General features: G+C 45.9%; 2 protein-coding genes across 2 annotated transcripts in view; both read left to right on the top strand.

Annotated features, from left to right (window-relative positions):
- Positions 1-1,732: 1,732 nt before the first annotated feature.
- Positions 1,733-17,957, top strand: LOC117442922 (uncharacterized). Its single transcript, XM_034078875.1, has 9 exons — positions 1,733-2,004; positions 3,560-3,757; positions 11,813-11,892; positions 12,251-12,358; positions 14,250-14,685; positions 15,094-15,273; positions 15,650-15,733; positions 16,129-16,279; positions 17,784-17,957. The coding sequence occupies exons 2-9, from the start codon at positions 3,561-3,563 to the stop codon at positions 17,955-17,957; spliced, it is 1,410 nt and encodes a 469-aa protein (XP_033934766.1). The 5' UTR covers positions 1,733-2,004; position 3,560.
- Positions 15,113-20,587, top strand: part of LOC117442925 (zonadhesin-like) — a 14,310-nt gene continuing 8,835 nt past the window's right edge. Inside the window, exons 1-6 of the mRNA XM_034078878.2 lie at positions 15,113-15,273; positions 15,527-15,549; positions 15,650-15,733; positions 15,911-16,020; positions 16,129-16,279; positions 20,457-20,587. The exon at positions 20,457-20,587 is cut by the window's right edge and continues 44 nt beyond it. The gene's annotated coding sequence lies outside the window, so the exon portion shown is untranslated. The remainder of the gene's footprint in view (positions 15,274-15,526; positions 15,550-15,649; positions 15,734-15,910; positions 16,021-16,128; positions 16,280-20,456) is intronic.

Here is a 20,587-nt window from a genome sequence, read left to right as displayed (position 1 = left end):
TTAGGGGGTTCTAAGGGGTTTTTAGGGGGTTCTAAAGGGGCTTTAGGGGGTTCTAGAGGACTTTTAGGGGGTTCTAAAGGGGTTTTAGGGGGTTCTAGAGGACTTTTAGGGGGTTCTAGAGGACTTTTAGGAGGTTCTAGAGGTCTTTTTGGCAGGACTATAGGGCTTTGAGGAGGTTCTAGTGTTCATTTAGGAGGTTCTAAAGGGCTTTTAATGTCCTAAAGTGGTTCTTGTAGTTCGTTGGTGGGTAAAGGGTCCTTCTAGGTGGTTCCAGAGGTTCTAGAGAAGTTTTAGGAGGTTCTATTGGCCTACTATTCTCTAACGCTGTATGTTGGGTTCACTGTAAAATGTTGGACATCTCGTCTGTGGTTCTTCCTCTCAGGGATTACCGGATCACCGTCTTCGCCACCTGCCACGCCATCAGGAGGAACTACAGTGGACCTTCCTCTTTTCCCTCCTCCTCTTCCTCTTCCTCCTCCTCTTCCTCCTCGGACATCGACAGACCGTACCTCTGCCGCCCCTGGCAGCGTCTCGTAACCCACCGGCTGCTCTGCTCCAGGCAGGAAACTACAAACATGGCCGCCAACAACAACAGGGAACCAAAAAGACATCAGATGTTCACGGTTCACTGCACCTCCTCTTCTTCCTCCTCCTCCTCCTCCTCCTCCTCTTCCTCTAAAACCAAGTTGTGCAGGAGCAGCTCCTTCTGCATAACAGACGCCGGGGTGGAGTTTATCTGAACGTATCGTGATCTGCAGGAGAACCCGTTTCTGTGTTTGTGTATATTTGAGTTATTGTTTACATGTATTTGTCAATAAAGCTGTAATACCGCTGTGATCCAGCAGGTGTTTCTGTTTGTATCAGGTCTCCGCTGCACAGCAGGGAGTCCCAGACACGTCAGCAGCAAAGAATACATTTATTAAAATATGTATTATATATTTTAAATGGTTATTAACGTCTATTATTATAATTATTAAGTATATTTTACTCGTTTTATAATGACTATTGTTAATTATTAATGCTGTTGTGAGCATTACTGTTATAATTAAATAGCTATATATTATATCTAGAATTTATCTCATTGTTTATAGAATGAATGAATTAATAAAGGCTGTATGTTTGGGGCACGTGCAGCGTGAGTCCGGCTCCTCGCGCTCCACTCCGGGACTTCCGGTCTGATGACAGAAACCGCATCCCCAGAGCAGCCCTCCTGCAGATCCCTCCGCGGGGTCAGACACTTTTTACCTCACGATCAGAAAACCCCGCTAGCTGATCAATCATTATAAAACACATCATATATATTTATCTGAAACGGACCAATCTGCACAACGACTGCTTTTACTGTAACAGAGTATTCCTACACTCTGGTACTTCTATTTTTACTCAAGTACGAGATCTGAGTACTTTTACTCAAGTATGAGATCAGAGTACTTCTACTTTTACTCAAGTACAAGATCTGAGTACTTCTACTTTTACTCAAGATCTGAGTACTTCTACTTTACCAGTGTGTAGGAATATTCTGTTAAATATAATAAAATAGTGGCAATATATATTTTATGGCAGTTTTTTTTTTACATGAAACAACTGAGACACAATGATTAAATATCTAAAGATGAATTTAACTTCGCATTTCTTTATTTCTTACAGTTTTATAGATATATTTACAGTTACACAGTTATATGTATTCCCCACAGTGAGTAGTATTCGGGTTTCTTCGGCCCTACTTCTTCTCCTGCTGCTTGCTGACAGGAGGCGGTGCTTCGGTCGCTCCCAAACATGGCCTCCATGACGGAGCGACCGCTTCAACTTTAATTTTTTTCGCCAGTTGTTCAGCTCTAAAACCTGCTTTTTCGCCTCCACTTCTCCCCGGGACATGTTTGTTGTGATCGTGTCGATATGGCAGACTCGTGACCCGAGGTTTTCTCCCGGGAAGAGAGTTTAAACTGATCGGTTTTAAGTTGAAGCTGCAAAGCTGGAGAGGAAAAAGAGAATTGCATCAAATCAGTAAGAAGGCTTTTCCTCCCTCTATCTCCACCCGTGTGCAGCTTTTAATCCCCGCTTGTGTTTCTGTATCAACTTATACTTGCAATGTTTACATAAAGCGACGAATAAAGGCGCGTTGGAGCTGCTTTCTGATAGCATTTAGCATGCTAGCTGATGCTACAAGCTAACAGAGAAGTGATCAGCAAACTGGGCGATGCGAAGGTAGCTTACATGCTAGCTGATGCTAACGCTAAGATAGACAGAGGAAGCTAACGGCTAACTGCTAACTGCTCGGTTTCTACTATACAGATAAGACAGTATTTACTTTATAGATCCGTTTTGGGACATTTTCTGCAGGTAAACTAAGCATTGAGTATAATGTATACATGTACACAAGTAGACGTGAACATAAAACACAAACATCTGAATAGGGTCAATAAACATAAACAGACACAGTTAGAGAGGAGACGCTGTGAGATAAGTACCAAACAATTACAAAACTATATGTTAAGAAGGATGTTATAACATTCAGATATAGTTAGTTAATTACATGAAATATAGATGTACCTAATAAACACGTACAGTATACTATATTTGTGTTTTCGTCACAGCAGCATGTAAACAAAGCACCGCATATGATGTGAACATGGAAATACATGGATCTATGATCTCAATGGGACCAATCTGGTGAAATAAAGGTTTGAAATGTAAATATATCTCAAAATAGGAAATAAAAAAGGACTTTAAAGTCAAATATATACATACTGACAGTGGAAGATGTATATCTGTGAAATAAACCCTATGAAGGGCCAAATTATAGCCTTCAACATAGATATATTAACATGGACGATGCAATACATACATTACATATCAATAATGCAATATATATATACATACAGATGGAGTCATTATGATTTTTGTCCAGTTAGCACTTTCATATTCATCCAGATTGTTCCTACTTCATGTCATTTCAAACTTGTATTGGTTAGTTTACACAGACAGGGACTCAGCTTGGTGTATTTGATACAATACTGCAAAATACTCTGTTAGTATAAAGTATTCATTCAGTAGTAGTAGTAGCAGGAATAGCTCTAATAGTAGTTGTAGTAGCTCTAGTAGTAGTAATATTAGTGATACTAATATTAGTAGTGATATGATTGATAGTAGTAGTAATATTAGTGATAGTAGTAGTAGTGTACAAATGTGCAAAATATTCGGAGGGCCGTGCAGGACTGGCTTATTTAGTAGTAATAGTACAAGTAATAGCTCTAGTAGTAGTATTATTATTGTTGGAAGTAGTAGAAGCTCTTATAGTACTTGTAATATCCTACACAGATAATATATATATATACACATGTACACAAGATATATACAAATATCATATGTATGTGTAGTACTATAATATTTTTAATTAAAGTGATCTGCAGATATTAAGAGAGGTAACTTGTCTACAAATTATTTAGAGGGTCGTGCAGGACCGGCGTACTCACTACTTACAGGAAACAAATGACAGATATGTCTCTTCCCCTGAATCACACCTGACCCCTGACCTCTCTGTCTTGTGTTTTTTACCCAGAATGCCGTCTGAGGCTTCTCCCCAGGAGCCTCGGGACCGCGGCCCGTTGCCCCCCGTCACGCGGGCCGGACGCAGCGCTCAGCTGGCCAAAGAAGCGGCCACAAGCCCCGCCTTCGAGAGGCGCTCCAGGGGCCGACCTCGCAAAGATGGCCCCCCGACACCCCCACCTCCAACACCTACACCTCCCAAAGCCAGGAAGTAAGTCTGCTCCTATTAAAATCAGTTACCATAGCGATGCAGATGACACACATTTACGTAACCATTTCACCAGGAGACGATGCTCCAGTTCAAACACTGAGTAAGTGCTTTGAACAAATCAATGACTGGATGTGTCAGAACTTTCTCCACTGAAACAAAGATAAAACTGAGGTCACGGTTTTTGGAGCCGAGTCAGAACGTATAGAAGTTAGCGCTGAGCTTCAGTCTGCAATGTTCAAACAACAGAGAGACAGAGATCTAGGTGTACTCATGGACTCTGACCTGAGCTTCAACAGTCACATTAAAGCAGTCACTAAATCAGCCGACTATCACCTAAAGAACATATCTAGGATTAAAGACTAATGTCACAGCAGGATCTGGAGACACGTGTCCATGCCTTTATCTTCAGTAGACTGGACTACTGCAAAGGTGTCTTCACAGGTCTCACTAAAACATCTGTTAGGAAGCTGCAGCTGATTCAGAACGCCGCTGCTCGAGTCCTCACTGACACTAAGAAAGTGGATCACTCCTGCTCTGAAGTCTTCACACTGGCTTCCTGTGGGGCAAAGAATAGATTTATAAATACTGCTGCTGGTTTAGAAAGCACTGAATGGTTTAGGCCCAAAACACATCTCTGATCTGCTGCTGAATGATGAACCATCCAGATCTCTCAGGTCTTCAGGGACTGGTCAGCTTCCTGTCCCCAGAGACAGATCTCTCAGGTCTTCAGGGACTGGTCAGCTTCCTGTCCCCAGAGACAGATCTCTCAGGTCTTCAGGGACTGGTCAGCTTCCTGTCCCCAGAGACAGATCTCTCAGGTCTTCAGGGACTGGTCAGCTTCCTGTCCCCAGAGCCAGATCTCTCAGGTCTTCAGGGACTGGTCAGCTTCCTGTCCCCAGAGACAGATCTCTCAGGTCTTCAGGGACTGGTCAGCTTCCTGTCCCCAGAGACAGATCTCTCAGGTCTTCAGGGACTGGTCAGCTTCCTGTCCCCAGAGCCAGATCTCTCAGGTCTTCAGGGACTGGTCAGCTTCCTGTCCCCAGAGTCAGATCTCTCAGGTCTTCAGGGACTGGTCAGCTTCCTGTCCCCAGAGACAGATCTCTCAGGTCTTCAGGGACTGGTCAGCTTCCTGTCCCCAGAGACAGATCTCTCAGGTCTTCAGGGACTGGTCAGCTTCCTGTCCCCAGAGACAGATCTCTCAGGTCTTCAGGGACTGGTCAGCTTCCTGTCCCCAGAGACAGATCTCTCAGGTCTTCAGGGACTGGTCAGCTTCCTGTCCCCAGAGACAGATCTCTCAGGTCTTCAGGGACTGGTCAGCTTCCTGTCCCCAGAGACAGATCTCTCAGGTCTTCAGGGACTGGTCAGCTTCCTGTCCCCAGAGTCAGATCTCTCAGGTCTTCAGGGACTGGTCAGCTTCCTGTCCCCAGAGACAGATCTCTCAGGTCTTCAGGGACTGGTCAGCTTCCTGTCCCCAGAGTCAGATCTCTCAGGTCTTCAGGGATTGGTCAGCTTCCTGTCCCCAGAGACAGATCTCTCAGGTCTTCAGGGACTGGTCAGCTTTCTGTCCCCAGAGTCAGAACTAAACCTGGAGAAGCAGCGTTCAGTTATTATGCTCCAAACATCTGGAACCAGCTCCCAGAAACCTGCAGGTCCGCTGCAACTCTGACTACTTTCAAATCCAGCAAGAAGACTTTTCTTTTTGTCGCTGCTTTTAATTGAACTATTCATATTTTAAACTGCACTGTAACTTTTATCTTTTAATGTTTCTTTTATTATCTTTTATTTTTTAATGCTTAATGTCTTTCATTCTTTGTACTTTGAATTGCCTTGTGTTGAAAAGTGCTATATAAATAAACTTGCCTTGCCTATTGGCTAGCGCTCCAACATATTGTACTACATACTGATATACACCTGAACATCAGCAGGAGAGGACTCTTTAAAGTAGAGACACTACATACTGATATACACCTGAACATCAGCAGGAGAGGACTCTTTAAAGTAGAGACACTACATACTGATATACACCTGAACATCAGCAGGAGAGGACTCTTTAAAGTAGAGACACTACATACTGATATACACCTGAACATCAGCAGGAGAGGACTCTTTAAAGTAGAGACACTACATACTGATATACACCTGAACATCAGCAGGAGAGGACTCTTTAAAGTAGAGACACTACATACTGATATACACCTGAACATCAGCAGGAGAGGACTCTTTAAAGTAGAGACGCTACATACTGATATACACCTGAACATCAGCAGGAGAGGACTCTTTAAAGTAGAGACGCTACATACTGATATACACCTGAACATCAGCAGGAGAGGACTCTTTAAAGTAGAGACACTACATACTGATATACACCTGAACATCAGCAGGAGAGGACTCTTTAAAGTAGAGACACTACATACTGATATACACCTGAACATCAGCAGGAGAGGACTCTTTAAAGTAGAGACACTACATACTGATATACACCTGAACATCAGCAGGAGAGGACTCTTTAAAGTAGAGACACTAAATACTGATATCCACCTGAACATCAGCAGGAGAGGACTCTTTAAAGTAGAGACTCTACATACTGATATACACCTGAACATCAGCAGGAGAGGACTCTTTAAAGTAGAGACACTACATACTGATATACACCTGAACATCAGCAGGAGAGGACTCTTTAAAGTAGAGACGCTACATACTGATATACACCTGAACATCAGCAGGAGAGGACTCTTTAAAGTAGAGACGCTACATACTGATATACACCTGAACATCAGCAGGAGAGGACTCTTTAAAGTAGAGACACTACATACTGATATACACCTGAACATCAGCAGGAGAGGACTCTTTAAAGTAGAGACACTACATACTGATATACACCTGAACATCAGCAGGAGAGGACTCTTTAAAGTAGAGACACTACACACTGATATACACCTGAACATCAGCAGGAGAGGACTCTTTAAAGTAGAGACACTACATACTGATATACACCTGAACATCAGCAGGAGAGGACTCTTTAAAGTAGAGACACTACATACTGATATACACCTGAACATCAGCAGGAGAGGACTCTTTAAAGTAGAGACACTACATACTGATATACACCTGAACATCAGCAGGAGAGGACTCTTTAAAGTAGAGACACTACATACTGATATACACCTGAACATCAGCAGGAGAGGACTCTTTAAAGTAGAGACTCTACATACTGATATACACCTGAACATCAGCAGGAGAGGACTCTTTAAAGTAGAGACACTACATACTGATATACACCTGAACATCAGCAGGAGAGGACTCTTTAAAGTAGAGACGCTACATACTGATATACACCTGAACATCAGCAGGAGAGGACTCTTTAAAGTAGAGACGCTACATACTGATATACACCTGAACATCAGCAGGAGAGGACTCTTTAAAGTAGAGACGCTACATACTGATATACACCTGAACATCAGCAGGAGAGGACTCTTTAAAGTAGAGACGCTACATACTGTTATACACCTGAACATCAGCAGGAGAGGACTCTTTAAAGTAGAGACGCTACATACTGATATACACCTGAACATCAGCAGGAGAGGACTCTTTAAAGTAGAGACACTACATACTGATATACACCTGAACATCAGCAGGAGAGGACTCTTTAAAGTAGAGACACTACATACTGATATACACCTGAACACCAGCAGGAGAGGACTCTTACCTGAACATCAGCAGGAGAGGACTCTTTAAAGTAGAGACACTACACACTGATATACACCTGAACATCAGCAGGAGAGGACTCTTTAAAGTAGAGACACTACATACTGATATACACCTGAACATCAGCAGGAGAGGACTCTTTAAAGTAGAGACTCTACATACTGATATACACCTGAACATCAGCAGCAGAGGACTCTTTAAAGTAGAGACACTACATACTGATATACACCTGAACATCAGCAGGAGAGGACTCTTTAAAGTAGAGACACTACATACTGATATACACCTGAACATCAGCAGGAGAGGACTCTTTAAAGTAGAGACGCTACATACTGTTATACACCTGAACATCAGCAGGAGAGGACTCTTTAAAGTAGAGACGCTACATACTGATATACACCTGAACATCAGCAGGAGAGGACTCTTTAAAGTAGAGACGCTACATACTGATATACACCTGAACATCAGCAGGAGAGGACTCTTTAAAGTAGAGACGCTACATACTGATATACACCTGAACATCAGCAGGAGAGGACTCTTTAAAGTAGAGACGCTACATACTGATATACACCTGAACATCAGCAGGAGAGGACTCTTTAAAGTAGAGACGCTACATACTGTTATACACCTGAACATCAGCAGGAGAGGACTCTTTAAAGTAGAGACGCTACATACTGATATACACCTGAACATCAGCAGGAGAGGACTCTTTAAAGTAGAGACACTACATACTGATATACACCTGAACATCAGCAGGAGAGGACTCTTTAAAGTAGAGACACTACATACTGATATACACCTGAACACCAGCAGGAGAGGACTCTTACCTGAACATCAGCAGGAGAGGACTCTTTAAAGTAGAGACACTACACACTGATATACACCTGAACATCAGCAGGAGAGGACTCTTTAAAGTAGAGACACTACATACTGATATACACCTGAACATCAGCAGGAGAGGACTCTTTAAAGTAGAGACTCTACATACTGATATACACCTGAACATCAGCAGCAGAGGACTCTTTAAAGTAGAGACACTACATACTGATATACACCTGAACATCAGCAGGAGAGGACTCTTTAAAGTAGAGACACTACATACTGATATACACCTGAACATCAGCAGGAGAGGACTCTTTAAAGTAGAGACACTACATACTGATATACACCTGAACATCAGCAGGAGAGGACTCTTTAAAGTAGAGACGCTACATACTGATATACACCTGAACATCAGCAGGAGAGGACTCTTTAAAGTAGAGACGCTACATACTGATATACACCTGAACATCAGCAGGAGAGGACTCTTTAAAGTAGAGACGCTACATACTGATATACACCTGAACATCAGCAGGAGAGGACTCTTTAAAGTAGAGACGCTACATACTGATATACACCTGAACATCAGCAGGAGAGGACTCTTTAAAGTAGAGACGCTACATACTGATATACACCTGAACATCAGCAGGAGAGGACTCTTTAAAGTAGAGACGCTACATACTGATATACACCTGAACATCAGCAGGAGAGGACTCTTTAAAGTAGAGACGCTACATACTGATATACACCTGAACATCAGCAGGAGAGGACTCTTTAAAGTAGAGACGCTACATACTGATATACACCTGAACATCAGCAGGAGAGGACTCTTTAAAGTAGAGACGCTACATACTGATATACACCTGAACATCAGCAGGAGAGGACTCTTTAAAGTAGAGACACTACATACTGATATACACCTGAACATCAGCAGGAGAGGACTCTTTAAAGTAGAGACTCTACATACTGATATACACCTGAACATCAGCAGGAGAGGACTCTTTAAAGTAGAGACACTACATACTGATATACACCTGAACATCAGCAGGAGAGGACTCTTTAAAGTAGAGACGCTACATACTGATATACACCTGAACATCAGCAGGAGAGGACTCTTTAAAGTAGAGACGCTACATACTGATATACACCTGAACATCAGCAGGAGAGGACTCTTTAAAGTAGAGACGCTACATACTGTTATACACCTGAACATCAGCAGGAGAGGACTCTTTAAAGTAGAGACGCTACATACTGATATACACCTGGACATCAGCAGGAGAGGACTCTTTAAAGTAGAGACGCTACATACTGATATACACCTGGACATCAGCAGGAGAGGACTCTTTAAAGTAGAGACACTACATACTGATATACACCTGGACATCAGCAGGAGAGGACTCTTTAAAGTAGAGACACTACATACTGATATACACCTGAACATCAGCAGGAGAGGACTCTTTAAAGTAGAGACACTACATACTGATATACACCTGAACATCAGCAGGAGAGGACTCTTTAAAGTAGAGACACTACATACTGATATACAACTGAACATCAGCAGGAGAGGACTCTTTAAAGTAGAGACGCTACATACTGATATACACCTGAACATCAGCAGGAGAGGACTCTTTAAAGTAGAGACGCTACATACTGATATACACCTGAACATCAGCAGGAGAGGACTCTTTAAAGTAGAGACGCTACATACTGATATACACCTGAACATCAGCAGGAGAGGACTCTTTAAAGTAGAGACGCTACATACTGTTATACACCTGAACATCAGCAGGAGAGGACTCTTTAAAGTAGAGACGCTACATACTGATATACACCTGAACATCAGCAGGAGAGGACTCTTTAAAGTAGAGACGCTACATACTGTTATACACCTGAACATCAGCAGGAGAGGACTCTTTAAAGTAGAGACGCTACATACTGATATACACCTGAACATCAGCAGGAGAGGACTCTTTAAAGTAGAGACACTACATACTGATATACACCTGAACATCAGCAGGAGAGGACTCTTTAAAGTAGAGACACTACACACTGTTATACACCTGAACATCAGCAGGAGAGGACTCTTTAAAGTAGAGACACTACATACTGATATACACCTGAACATCAGCAGGAGAGGACTCTTTAAAGTAGAGACTCTACATACTGATATACACCTGAACATCAGCAGCAGAGGACTCTTTAAAGTAGAGACGCTACATACTGATATACACCTGAACATCAGCAGGAGAGGACTCTTTAAAGTAGAGACGCTACATACTGATATACACCTGAACATCAGCAAGAGAGGACTCTTTAAAGTAGAGACACTACATACTGATATACACCTGAACATCAGCAGGAGAGGACTCTTTAAAGTAGAGACGCTACATACTGATATACACCTGAACATCAGCAGGAGAGGACTCTTTAAAGTAGAGACGCTACATACTGATATACACCTGAACATCAGCAGGAGAGGACTCTTTAAAGTAGAGACGCTACACACTGATATACACCTGAACATCAGCAGGAGAGGACTCTTTAAAGAGTACTTCTCGCGGGACGTTGTGAACTCAAAATAAAAGAAAGACTAAATAATATTGTTCGTCTTCGATGTTGATATCTTAGTTTTTCTGGTTGTAAAATCTGCATTTCAGTAAATAGTAAATAGAGCGGTTCTTTTATTTAGTCATTGAACCCTGAAGATCATTTCTGTGTAAATACTTTAAGAAAGCATCAAAAGTGAACCTGTTTAATTTTGACATATCAAGGTGTTGCATATCTCAGTGATATTCGTAGACGGTGCACAGGTGTGGGCGGGGCCTCAAGTGAACTTCCTGTCTGACGCACGTACGTCAGAGTGCAATATTCCAACTTTCTGGTGTGTCTAAAACACACCACGGCTGCCTTTCTAATTCATTAGGCTTTATTAATAACTAACATTGAGACACACACACACACACACACACACACACACACACACACACACACACACACACACACACACACACACACACACACACACACACACACACACACACACAGTACACCTGCTGCAGAATCCTGGGCATTTAACATTAAACAGTCCTTCGGCGCCATGACGATGACGTAGTATACTTGAAATAGTGGCTCTGCAGCAGGTGTACTCCACATTGAGAAATGGCCAGTGTGTGTGTGTGTGTCTGTGTGTGTGTGTGTGTCTGTGTGTGTGTCTGTGTGTGTGTGAGAGAGGAAGTGGTTAAGTTGCATGCTGGGTAATGAGCAGAGAGGAGGAGGAGGGGGATGTTTGTGTGTTATGGAATGGAATGGAGTCGGCTCCGCGTTTTACTTTCTGCCACACACACACACACACACACACACAAACACACACACACACTGGATCTATGAGTGTGTGTGTGATCCCTGCTGTGTTATTGATATGATGATGATATCTGATGTAACATGAATAAAGTGATGTGATTGTTTTTTTATTGAGTTTCTAATGTGTGTGTGTGTGTGTGTGTGTGTGTGTGTGTGTGTGTGTGTGTGCAGGGGGCGGAGTCGAGGTCGAGCCCAGGTAGATGATGAAGAGAGTATGGACGCCACGGAGAAACCCCCCCCCCAGAAGACAGGTGAGTTTACCTGAGCTTCTCTGATGAGTAGTCTCATCTTCATTGAGTTCACGTTGATTGATTAAATGTGTGTGTGTGTGTGTGTGTGTGTGTGTGTGTGTGTGTGTGTGTGTGTGTGTGTGTGTGTGTGTGTGTGTGTGTGTGTGTGTGTGTGTGTGTGTGTGTGTGTGTGTGTGTGTGTGTGTGTGTGTGTGTGTGTGTGTGTGTGGTGTGTGTGTGTGTGTGTGTGTGTGTGTGTGTGTGTGTGTGTGTGTGTGTGTGTGTGTGTGTGTGTGTGTGTGTGTGTGTGTGTGTGTGTGTGTGTGTGTGTGTGTGTGTGTGTGTGTGTGTGTGTGTGTGTGTGTGTGTGTGCGCGCAGAGGTGAAGGAGAAGACAACAGGACGTCGTCGCTCCACCTCCAGGAGGAAGTCCAACACAAACCCAGAACCTGATCCCAGTCCAGAACCAGAGCCGGACCCCGAACCAGGTCCGTGGACTTTCATTTAGTTAATTAAATACTTTTTAACCGATCTGATGTTTTGCTTATCGTTGTAAGGTAGCTCCTTTCTTTCTGCATCAGACACATTTATATTCCTTATTATTTATTATAGGAATAAACCAAATAAACACGAATGAAAATAATTGTATTTTGATATAAAGGACTATTCTAAAGTGCAGATGACTGTAACTGTTAGCCGGCTCCAGGACGATGAGACAGCACGGCCCGTCAGTGACGGCGGTCAGGCGGTGCGAGGAGTCCTGTCTGCAGCTGAACAAAAGCTAAACCGAGGACATGACCGTTGATTTCAGAAGACGTCCCCACGTACATGACGTCTTAACCGTCCAGAACAGGAAGTAGAATTTGTGCAATCATACAAATATCTCGGGACAATTATTGACTCAAAATTGACCCTGTCTCTCAGGCAGAGACAGCTAAACCTGGAGACCCTGTCCCTCAGGCAGAGACAGCTAAACCTGGAGACCCTGTCCCTCAGGCAGAGACAGCTAAACCTGGAGACCCTGTACCTCAGGCAGTTAAACCTGGAGACCCTGTCCCTCAGGCAGTGACAGCTAAACCTGGAGACCCTGTCCCTCAGGCAGTGACAGCTAAACCTGGAGACCCTGTCCCTCAGGCAGTGACAGCTAAACCTGGAGACCCTGTACCTCAGGCAGTTAAACCTGGAGACCCTGTCCCTCAGGCAGTGACAGCTAAACCTGGAGACCCTGTCCCTCAGGCAGAGACAGCTAAACCTGGAGACCCTGTCCCTCAGGCAGTGACAGCTAAACCTGGAGACCCTGTCCCTCAGGCAGCTAAACCTGGAGACCCTGTACCTCAGGCAGTCACAGCTAAACCTGGAGACCCTGTCCCTCAGGCAGTGACAGCTAAACCTGGAGACCCTGTCCCTCAGGCAGAGACAGCTAAACCTGGAGACCCTGTCCCTCAGGCAGTTAAACCTGGAGACCCTGTACCTCAGGCAGTGACAGCTAAACCTGGAGACCCTGTACCTCAGGCAGTCACAGCTAAACCTGGAGACCCTGTCCCTCAGGCAGTGACAGCTAAACCTGGAGACCCTGTCCCTCAGGCAGTTAAACCTGGAGACCCTGTCCCTCAGGCAGTGACAGCTAAACCTGGAGACCCTGTCCCTCAGGCAGTGACAGCTAAACCTGGAGACCCTGTACCTCAGGCAGTGACAGCTAAACCTGGAGACCCTGTCCCTCAGGCAGAGACAGCTAAACCTGGAGACCCTGTCCCTCAGGCAGTGACAGCTAAACCTGGAGACCCTGTCCCTCAGGCAGTGACAGCTAAACCTGGAGACCCTGTCCCTCAGGCAGTGACAGCTAAACCTGGAGACCCTGTCCCTCAGGCAGTGACAGCTAAACCTGGAGACCCTGTCCCTCAGGCAGTTAAACCTGGAGACCCTGTCCCTCAGGCAGCTAAACCTGGAGACCCTGTACCTCAGGCAGAGACAGCTAAACCTGGAGACCCTGTCCCTCAGGCAGAGACAGCTAAACCTGGAGACCCTGTACCTCAGGCAGAGACAGCTAAACCTGGAGACCCTGTCCCTCAGGCAGTCACAGCTAAACCTGGAGACCCTGTACCTCAGGCAGAGACAGCTAAACCTGGAGACCTCTAATTGTGAATTTTGAATGTCCATGTTTGTTTGTACTCGTGTTTTCCTTCTTAAAATGTTTTTTAAATATGTTGAGATTTGGTTGAGCGGGGTGTACTTGCACTTTGACTAGTCCTTTATTAGAGATGTGTCTGTTTGTGTTTAGCGTCAGGGTCTGCCTACGGGTACAAATAAATAACCTGAACCTGATTGTTTTAATTCAGTTATCTTTCCCATTAATGACCCTTCCCCTGACCCCTCTCTCAGCGCCGCCGGCCCCCAGTCCTGCTCCAGCTTCCAGTCCAGAGAAGGAGCCTCCCGTCAGACCCCCTTCCCCAGACCTGATCCCAGTCCAGAGCCCAGACCTGAGCCCAGTCCTGATCCCAGTCCAGAGCCCAGTCCAGAGCCCAGACCTGATCCCAGTCCAGAGCCCAGACCTGATCCCAGTCCAGAGCCCAGACCTGATCCCAGTCCAGAGCCCAGACCTGATCCCAGTCCAGAGCCCTGGTCCTGATCCTGGGGAGGAAGAGGAGGAGGTCCAGCCAATCCTTAGCCCCGCCCCTGTAGATCAGAGCCCCGCCCCCTCCAGTCCTCCGGCCTCCCCCTGCCCCCCCCCGGAGGACGAGGACTCTCTCTCTCCCCTCTTCCAGCTGTCGGACGAAGGGGGATCGCCCACCCCCAGCTTGGGACACACCAAAAAACGGTGAGACTGTGTGTGTGTGTGTGTGTGTGTGTGTGTGTGTGTGTGTGTGTGTGGGTGTGTGTGTGTGTGTGTGTGTGTGTGTGTGTGTGTGTGTGTGTGTTGAACGTGTGTGTTGAACGTGTGTGTGTGTGTGTGTGTGTGCGTGTGTGTGTTGTACGTGTGTGTGCGCGCGTGTGTGTGTGTGTGTGTGTGTGTGTGTGTGTGTGTGTGTGTGTGTGTGTGTGTGTGTGTGTGTGTGTGTGTGTGTGTGTGTGTGTGTGTGTGTGTGTGTGTGTGTGTGTGTGTGTGTGTGTGTGTGTGTGTGTGTGTGTGTGTGTGTGTGTGTGTGTGTGTGTGTGTGTGTGTGTGTGTGTGTGCTCTCCTCTCTAAACAATGTGATGCGGTCTCTCCCCCCCCCCCCCCCTCCAGGTTGAAGCAGTGTGCCTTCTGTTCCCTGGGCTCCGCCCCCCCCCTGGGCCTCGGCCCCCTGGTGGTGTTCGGCCCCACGCCGGGTTACATCCCGCTGCACATCCTCAACAGCCGCTCGCCCCCCGATCGAGACAACGACTGCCACGACCACTGTTACCACGGAGACCAGGCCCCGCCCCTGTGAGTCAAAATAAGAGCGTGCCACCATTAAACCCCCTCGTTCGTAACCCTTTGATGTCTCTGTTAAACACACACAAGGCTAACAATACCATTTAACAAGACTGTGTGTGTGTGTGTGTGTGTGTGTGTGTGTGTGTGTGTGTGTGTGTGTGTGTGTGTGTGTGTGTGTGTGTGTGTGTGTGTGTGTGTGTGTGTGTGTGTGTGTGTGTGTGTGTGTGTGTGTGTGTGTGTGTGTGTGTGTGTGTGTGTGTAGGTGCAGCAGTCCAGAACAGTGTGGTGAGTACAAGCTTTTTCTCTCAGTCTGATATAAATGTACTTTTCTTTTATGTACATATTTAAAATGTTGTTGTTTTTAAATGTTTTAAATGTGTTTCAGAGTCTTCCTCAGAGTTCCTGGATCAGTTGGGACCCGTCGGCCTTCCTCACGACATCAACGTCCAATCACTGTTCGACCCCACGGGTACAGGAAGTCCCTTTAAACCCCCTTTATCTTTACTTTGAAATGTTCACCTCTCACACTGCTCCGTCACTTTTAGTTCATAATGGCTTTCATTGTTGTAAATCTGACTGTGTGTGTGTGTGTGTGTGTGTGTGTGTGTGTGTGTGTGTGTGTGTGTGTGTGTGTGTGTGTGTGCAGGTCAGTGCTGTGCTCACCTGCAGTGTGCAGCCTGGTCAGAGGGGGTGTGTCGCGGCGAGGGCCAATCACTGCTCTACGTTGACAAAGCCATCGACTCAGGAAGCACGCAGGTACCACACACATGCCCGTGGTCTACATGTGTGCTCATGGCAATAGAGCCTTGACACTTGATGTATGTAAACATGAACTAAGCCCCGCCCCCTTCTACCTGCCCTCAGGTGTGTGCGTTCTGCTGTCGGCTCGGAGCGTCGCTGCGTTGCCGGGAAACGAGTTGTGGGCGGAGCTTCCACTTCCCGTGTGCTGCAGCCGCCGGAGCTCTGCAGAACTGGAACCAGAGACACACGCTGTGCAGCAGACACACACACTCAGGTACACACACACACACACACACACACACACACACACACACACACACACACACACACACACACACACACACACAGGTACACACTCTCACACATACTCAGGTACACACTCACACACACACACACACACACACACACACACACACACACACACACACACACACACACACACACACACACACACACACACTCAGGTACACACACACTCAGGTACACACACACACACACACACACACACACACACACACACACACACACTCAGGTACACACACACACACACACACACACACACACACACACACACACACACACACACACACACACACACACACACAACACATAGACATACACACTCAGGTACACACACACACACACACACACACACACACACACACACACACACACACACACACACACACACACACACACACACACACACACACACACACATTCAGACACACACACACACACACACACACATTCAGGTACACACACACACTCAGGTACGCACACACATGTTGTCTCCCTGGTCCCCGGCTCGAGCTTCTTCTCAGGATCCTTGTTTCTGATCCTCTCCAGAGGGAAGGAGGCATCACATACAGAGACTAGTTCCTGAGCAGTGTCCTTCACATGGAAGGAGTCATCACATACAGAGACTAGTTCCTGAGCAGTGTCCTTCACATGGAAGGAGTCATCACATACAGAGACTAGTTCCTGAGCAGTGTCCTTCACATGCTGATATCAAGAGAGGGAGTCACACAGTCACAAGATGGAGGAACAGAAAGCAGTATTCAATGTTTACTTCAGATCAGCTCCACGTCAGAAATGAGCATGCTTGATGTCTCTCTCCATAATGAGCATGCTTGATGCCTCTCTCCAGAGAGGCTGAGTCATCATGTTCATCACAGAGCTATCATCTGCCTCAAGCAGTCCTGATGCTCTTCTATCTCACATCCTGTCATGCTCACAGCTGCAGCTGGTACCCTTGTTAGCATGCTGCTCTCATGCTGGAGGAGGACACTGTTCAGGAACTAGTTGATGCTCTGTATGTGATGACTCCTAATCAGTGTTGGGTAACGCGTTACAAAAGTAACGGAGTTACAGTAATATATTACTTTTTGCTGTAACGAAGTAATGTAACGCATTACTAATGAATTGTGGGTAATATATTACCCACAATGCTCAGTGACGCAGTTACAACACATTTCAACCCCAAATTAAATGGTGTTTTGTTTTTAACAATGTACTAACACAGCGAGACATTCCGACACCAGACAGTGCGGGTAGTAGATTAGTAAACCTGGTGTTTACCCTTCAGGCTTCGCGCCGGGATCTTCGGGCAGTTGAATGTTATTCACCCTCTATTCAAAAAAGAGAACGGAGCGGAAAATACTAACAACAAATGGTGTCAGGTGCGCGTGCCCTGCTCCGCGTGCTTCCTCTCCAAAGCGCTTCCACTGCAGCGACACGTCTGTGGATAATCATTTATACGAACATGGTGAAAGCAGCCGTCACTAAACGCCAGCAACCCATCTACTGCAGGCCGTAGCAACGGGTCGGATGGAGACATCATGCTGTGGACTCTAGCTCACTCCCGCCGCCCTCGCCCTCGGAGCAGCAGTCTTCGTCTCCCCAAACACGCCCGCAGAGGAGACCACGGCAAACAGAGCCTGCCCAGGTAGATCTAAACAAGTACCGCCTGCACAGTGGGGTGAGGCGGTCATTTTGCAGCTCGTGGTATACAAATAGACTATGGAATATTCATGTGAAATAGATCCATACTCTGCCTGTAGACACGCTGGTCAACATAATGCACAGCACGGATGCCTCCACCACGAATGGCTGCACACAGATCTCATATCCCGAGCTGATCAACAGCTGATGTTGCAGCTGAAATGTTCTCCAGGTCACACAGTCACCTCACACGATGATGATGTTCTCCAGGTCACACAGTCACCTCACACGATGATGATGTTCTCCAGGTCACACAGTCACCTCACACGATGATGATGTTCTCCAGGTCACACAGTCACCTCACACGATGATGATGTGATCCAGGTTGCACAGTAGATGTTCTCCTCCCAGAGTACATGATGGGACCAAGGGGATGTGTAGTACATGGTTTTAATAATACTTTAGCTTTTCAATGTTTTCCATTTCAAACCATGAGCTGGTTCAAATCATATGTGCCTTGATTTACAAAGTGTTCTCATTGGTTTTATCAGTAGCTTTGAAGCTGCTGAGCTTCTCTTTGCCACAGTCCACTTTGGACCAGAGTCCTGCACGGGTCTGATTGTCAAGACCCGCTCCCGCCCCCGCGACGTGCAATACCGAACCCGCTACCCGCAGATATTGACAATTAGTTCCGCAACCCGACCCGAACCCGCGTAGCCTATATATGAGCAGTGAAAACGTGCAGTTATTAACACGCAGTTGCATATTTGTCTCAAAGCGTGGGATGTTGGTTATTTCCTCATCGAGGAACCAGAAGCCTCCAGACGCTGGGTTTCGCTCTTGAGGAAGTGTTATTGAATCGCACATTTTTTATCTGTTCTAAATGAACCTTAGAGGAATATTTCTCAAGTCTTTAATACTCTTATCAACATATGAGTGGACAAAAATGCTTTATGCTAATGTTTATTATCATTTGATCAATGACAAATATTCTCATGAATATTAAACACAACAACCTGGAACCTCTCATACAATACAAATGGGGTGTGTGTGTGTGTGTGTGTGTGTGTATATATATATATATATGTGTGAGTGTGTTGGATCGTTGGAGCTATGTGCAACTCAAGGCATATGCTCGAACGGGAGCTGCAATCATGAGTGTGCTGACTTCTCCTCCAACGTCCCGCTGTCTGCTTCCTGCATCAAGTCAAGTGCTCGGCGCAGTTGTGGCGAAATGTCGCTCCTCTGTTTTCATTTAAACAGCTCCTTATATCCGTTAGCGCAGCTAGCTAGCACCCGATGCTAACAACAACAACAATGCACGTAAGGTCTCTCCCTCGCTCGCTCGGACCACACACACACACACACACACACACACACACACACACACACACACACCCCCTCCCGATGGCCAGTCGGTGCCTGCCGGTGAGCGTGGAAGTGTGGTCTGCCACAAGCGGGCGGCAGGAGCGGGGCTGTCGGCATCAGCTTGTAGACGGTATTTTAAACTCGATGCGCTCTGAAACTACGGGGCGGCCGAGGACAAAAAATACACATGCGTTAATCGCGTTAAAATAATTAGTGGCGTTAATTTTTTTTTGCGTTATTAACGAGTTAACTTGACAGCCCTAGTTTGAAGAAATACCACCCGCGAATCACCTTTCTTGCGGGTACCTGATGCAGGACTCTGCTCTGGACCGTATGAGATATCTCAGGATTGCACTTTGAACCCACTTGAAATGTTCTCACTTGCTTGGTTTCAAAACATAACAAAGGCCATCATCTGTTCATCGGGACCATCGATGCTATTTCTCATTGCTGTTGCCGGCACTACTGCTCATGTAAACATGCTGCTGCTGCCCCCCCTGTAACCTCAGAGGCACCCTGAGTCATGTTGTTCTGGAGCCGGGCCTGCACACGGCCACATGCTAAACACACTACAGAGCTCACTCCGTGTCCTGTCAGTGTGTACTTCCTGCCTGCCTTCTCCTGGTGATTCATCTGACGCCCAGCGCTCCGTCTTTTAACCTCTTTTCCTTTCTCTTTCTGGATCCTCCTTAGCAACCTTCATTAGTCCTTGACAGTGGTCTGTAGCTGGATTAACAACGTGTCACATGTTAAGAAGTTACAATCAGAATCGAGTATGCAACTCAGCCGTGTAATACAAGTTGTTAGTAGCCTAAGGGCCTACACAGTTGTTATGCTGAGCTGCACTAAACTACATTTCAGCCTTTAAAATACCTCGCCATTCTTTAGAGGTTATTTTGGTGAAAGCAACTCAAAAGTAACTAAAGTAGTAACTCATTACATTTCAGAGACAGTAATATTGTAATGTAACTTATTACTTTCAAAAGAGAGTAATATGTAATATATTACATTTTGGAAGTAACTTGCCCAGCACTGGTACTAACACATGGATCCTGAGATTGAAGCTCAAGCTGGTGACGAGTGAGGTCTTTCTAACGCTAACCCTCACACATGAATATTTGTATGTATTCGCTCTGCAGCGTCCTCCTCGCCGTGTGTGTTGTGTTCGAGTGACGGAGACACCGGCGGGGTGTTGACATGTTGTTGCTGCGGGAACTGTTACCATGGCAGCTGCCTGGACCCCCCCCTTGACCCCTCCCCCCTGCACCGG

This window comes from Pseudochaenichthys georgianus, unplaced genomic scaffold (assembly GCF_902827115.2).
Source record: "Pseudochaenichthys georgianus unplaced genomic scaffold, fPseGeo1.2 scaffold_505_arrow_ctg1, whole genome shotgun sequence".
Taxonomy (NCBI): Eukaryota; Metazoa; Chordata; class Actinopteri; order Perciformes; family Channichthyidae; genus Pseudochaenichthys; species Pseudochaenichthys georgianus.
The sequence above is the reverse complement of the archived record's forward strand: the minus strand, read 5'-3'. Positions and strand labels throughout refer to the sequence as shown.

Coding starts and splice junctions, on each gene's coding strand:
- LOC117442922 (XM_034078875.1), top strand. CDS start 3,561: ATGCCGTCTGAGGCTTCTCCCCAGGAGCCTCGGGACCGCGGCCCGTTG. Junction 3,758..11,812: donor ACACCTCCCAAAGCCAGGAA/GTAAGTCTGCTC, acceptor GTGTGTGTGCAG/GGGGCGGAGTCGAGGTCGAG. Junction 14,686..15,093: donor TTGGGACACACCAAAAAACG/GTGAGACTGTGT, acceptor CCCCCCCTCCAG/GTTGAAGCAGTGTGCCTTCT.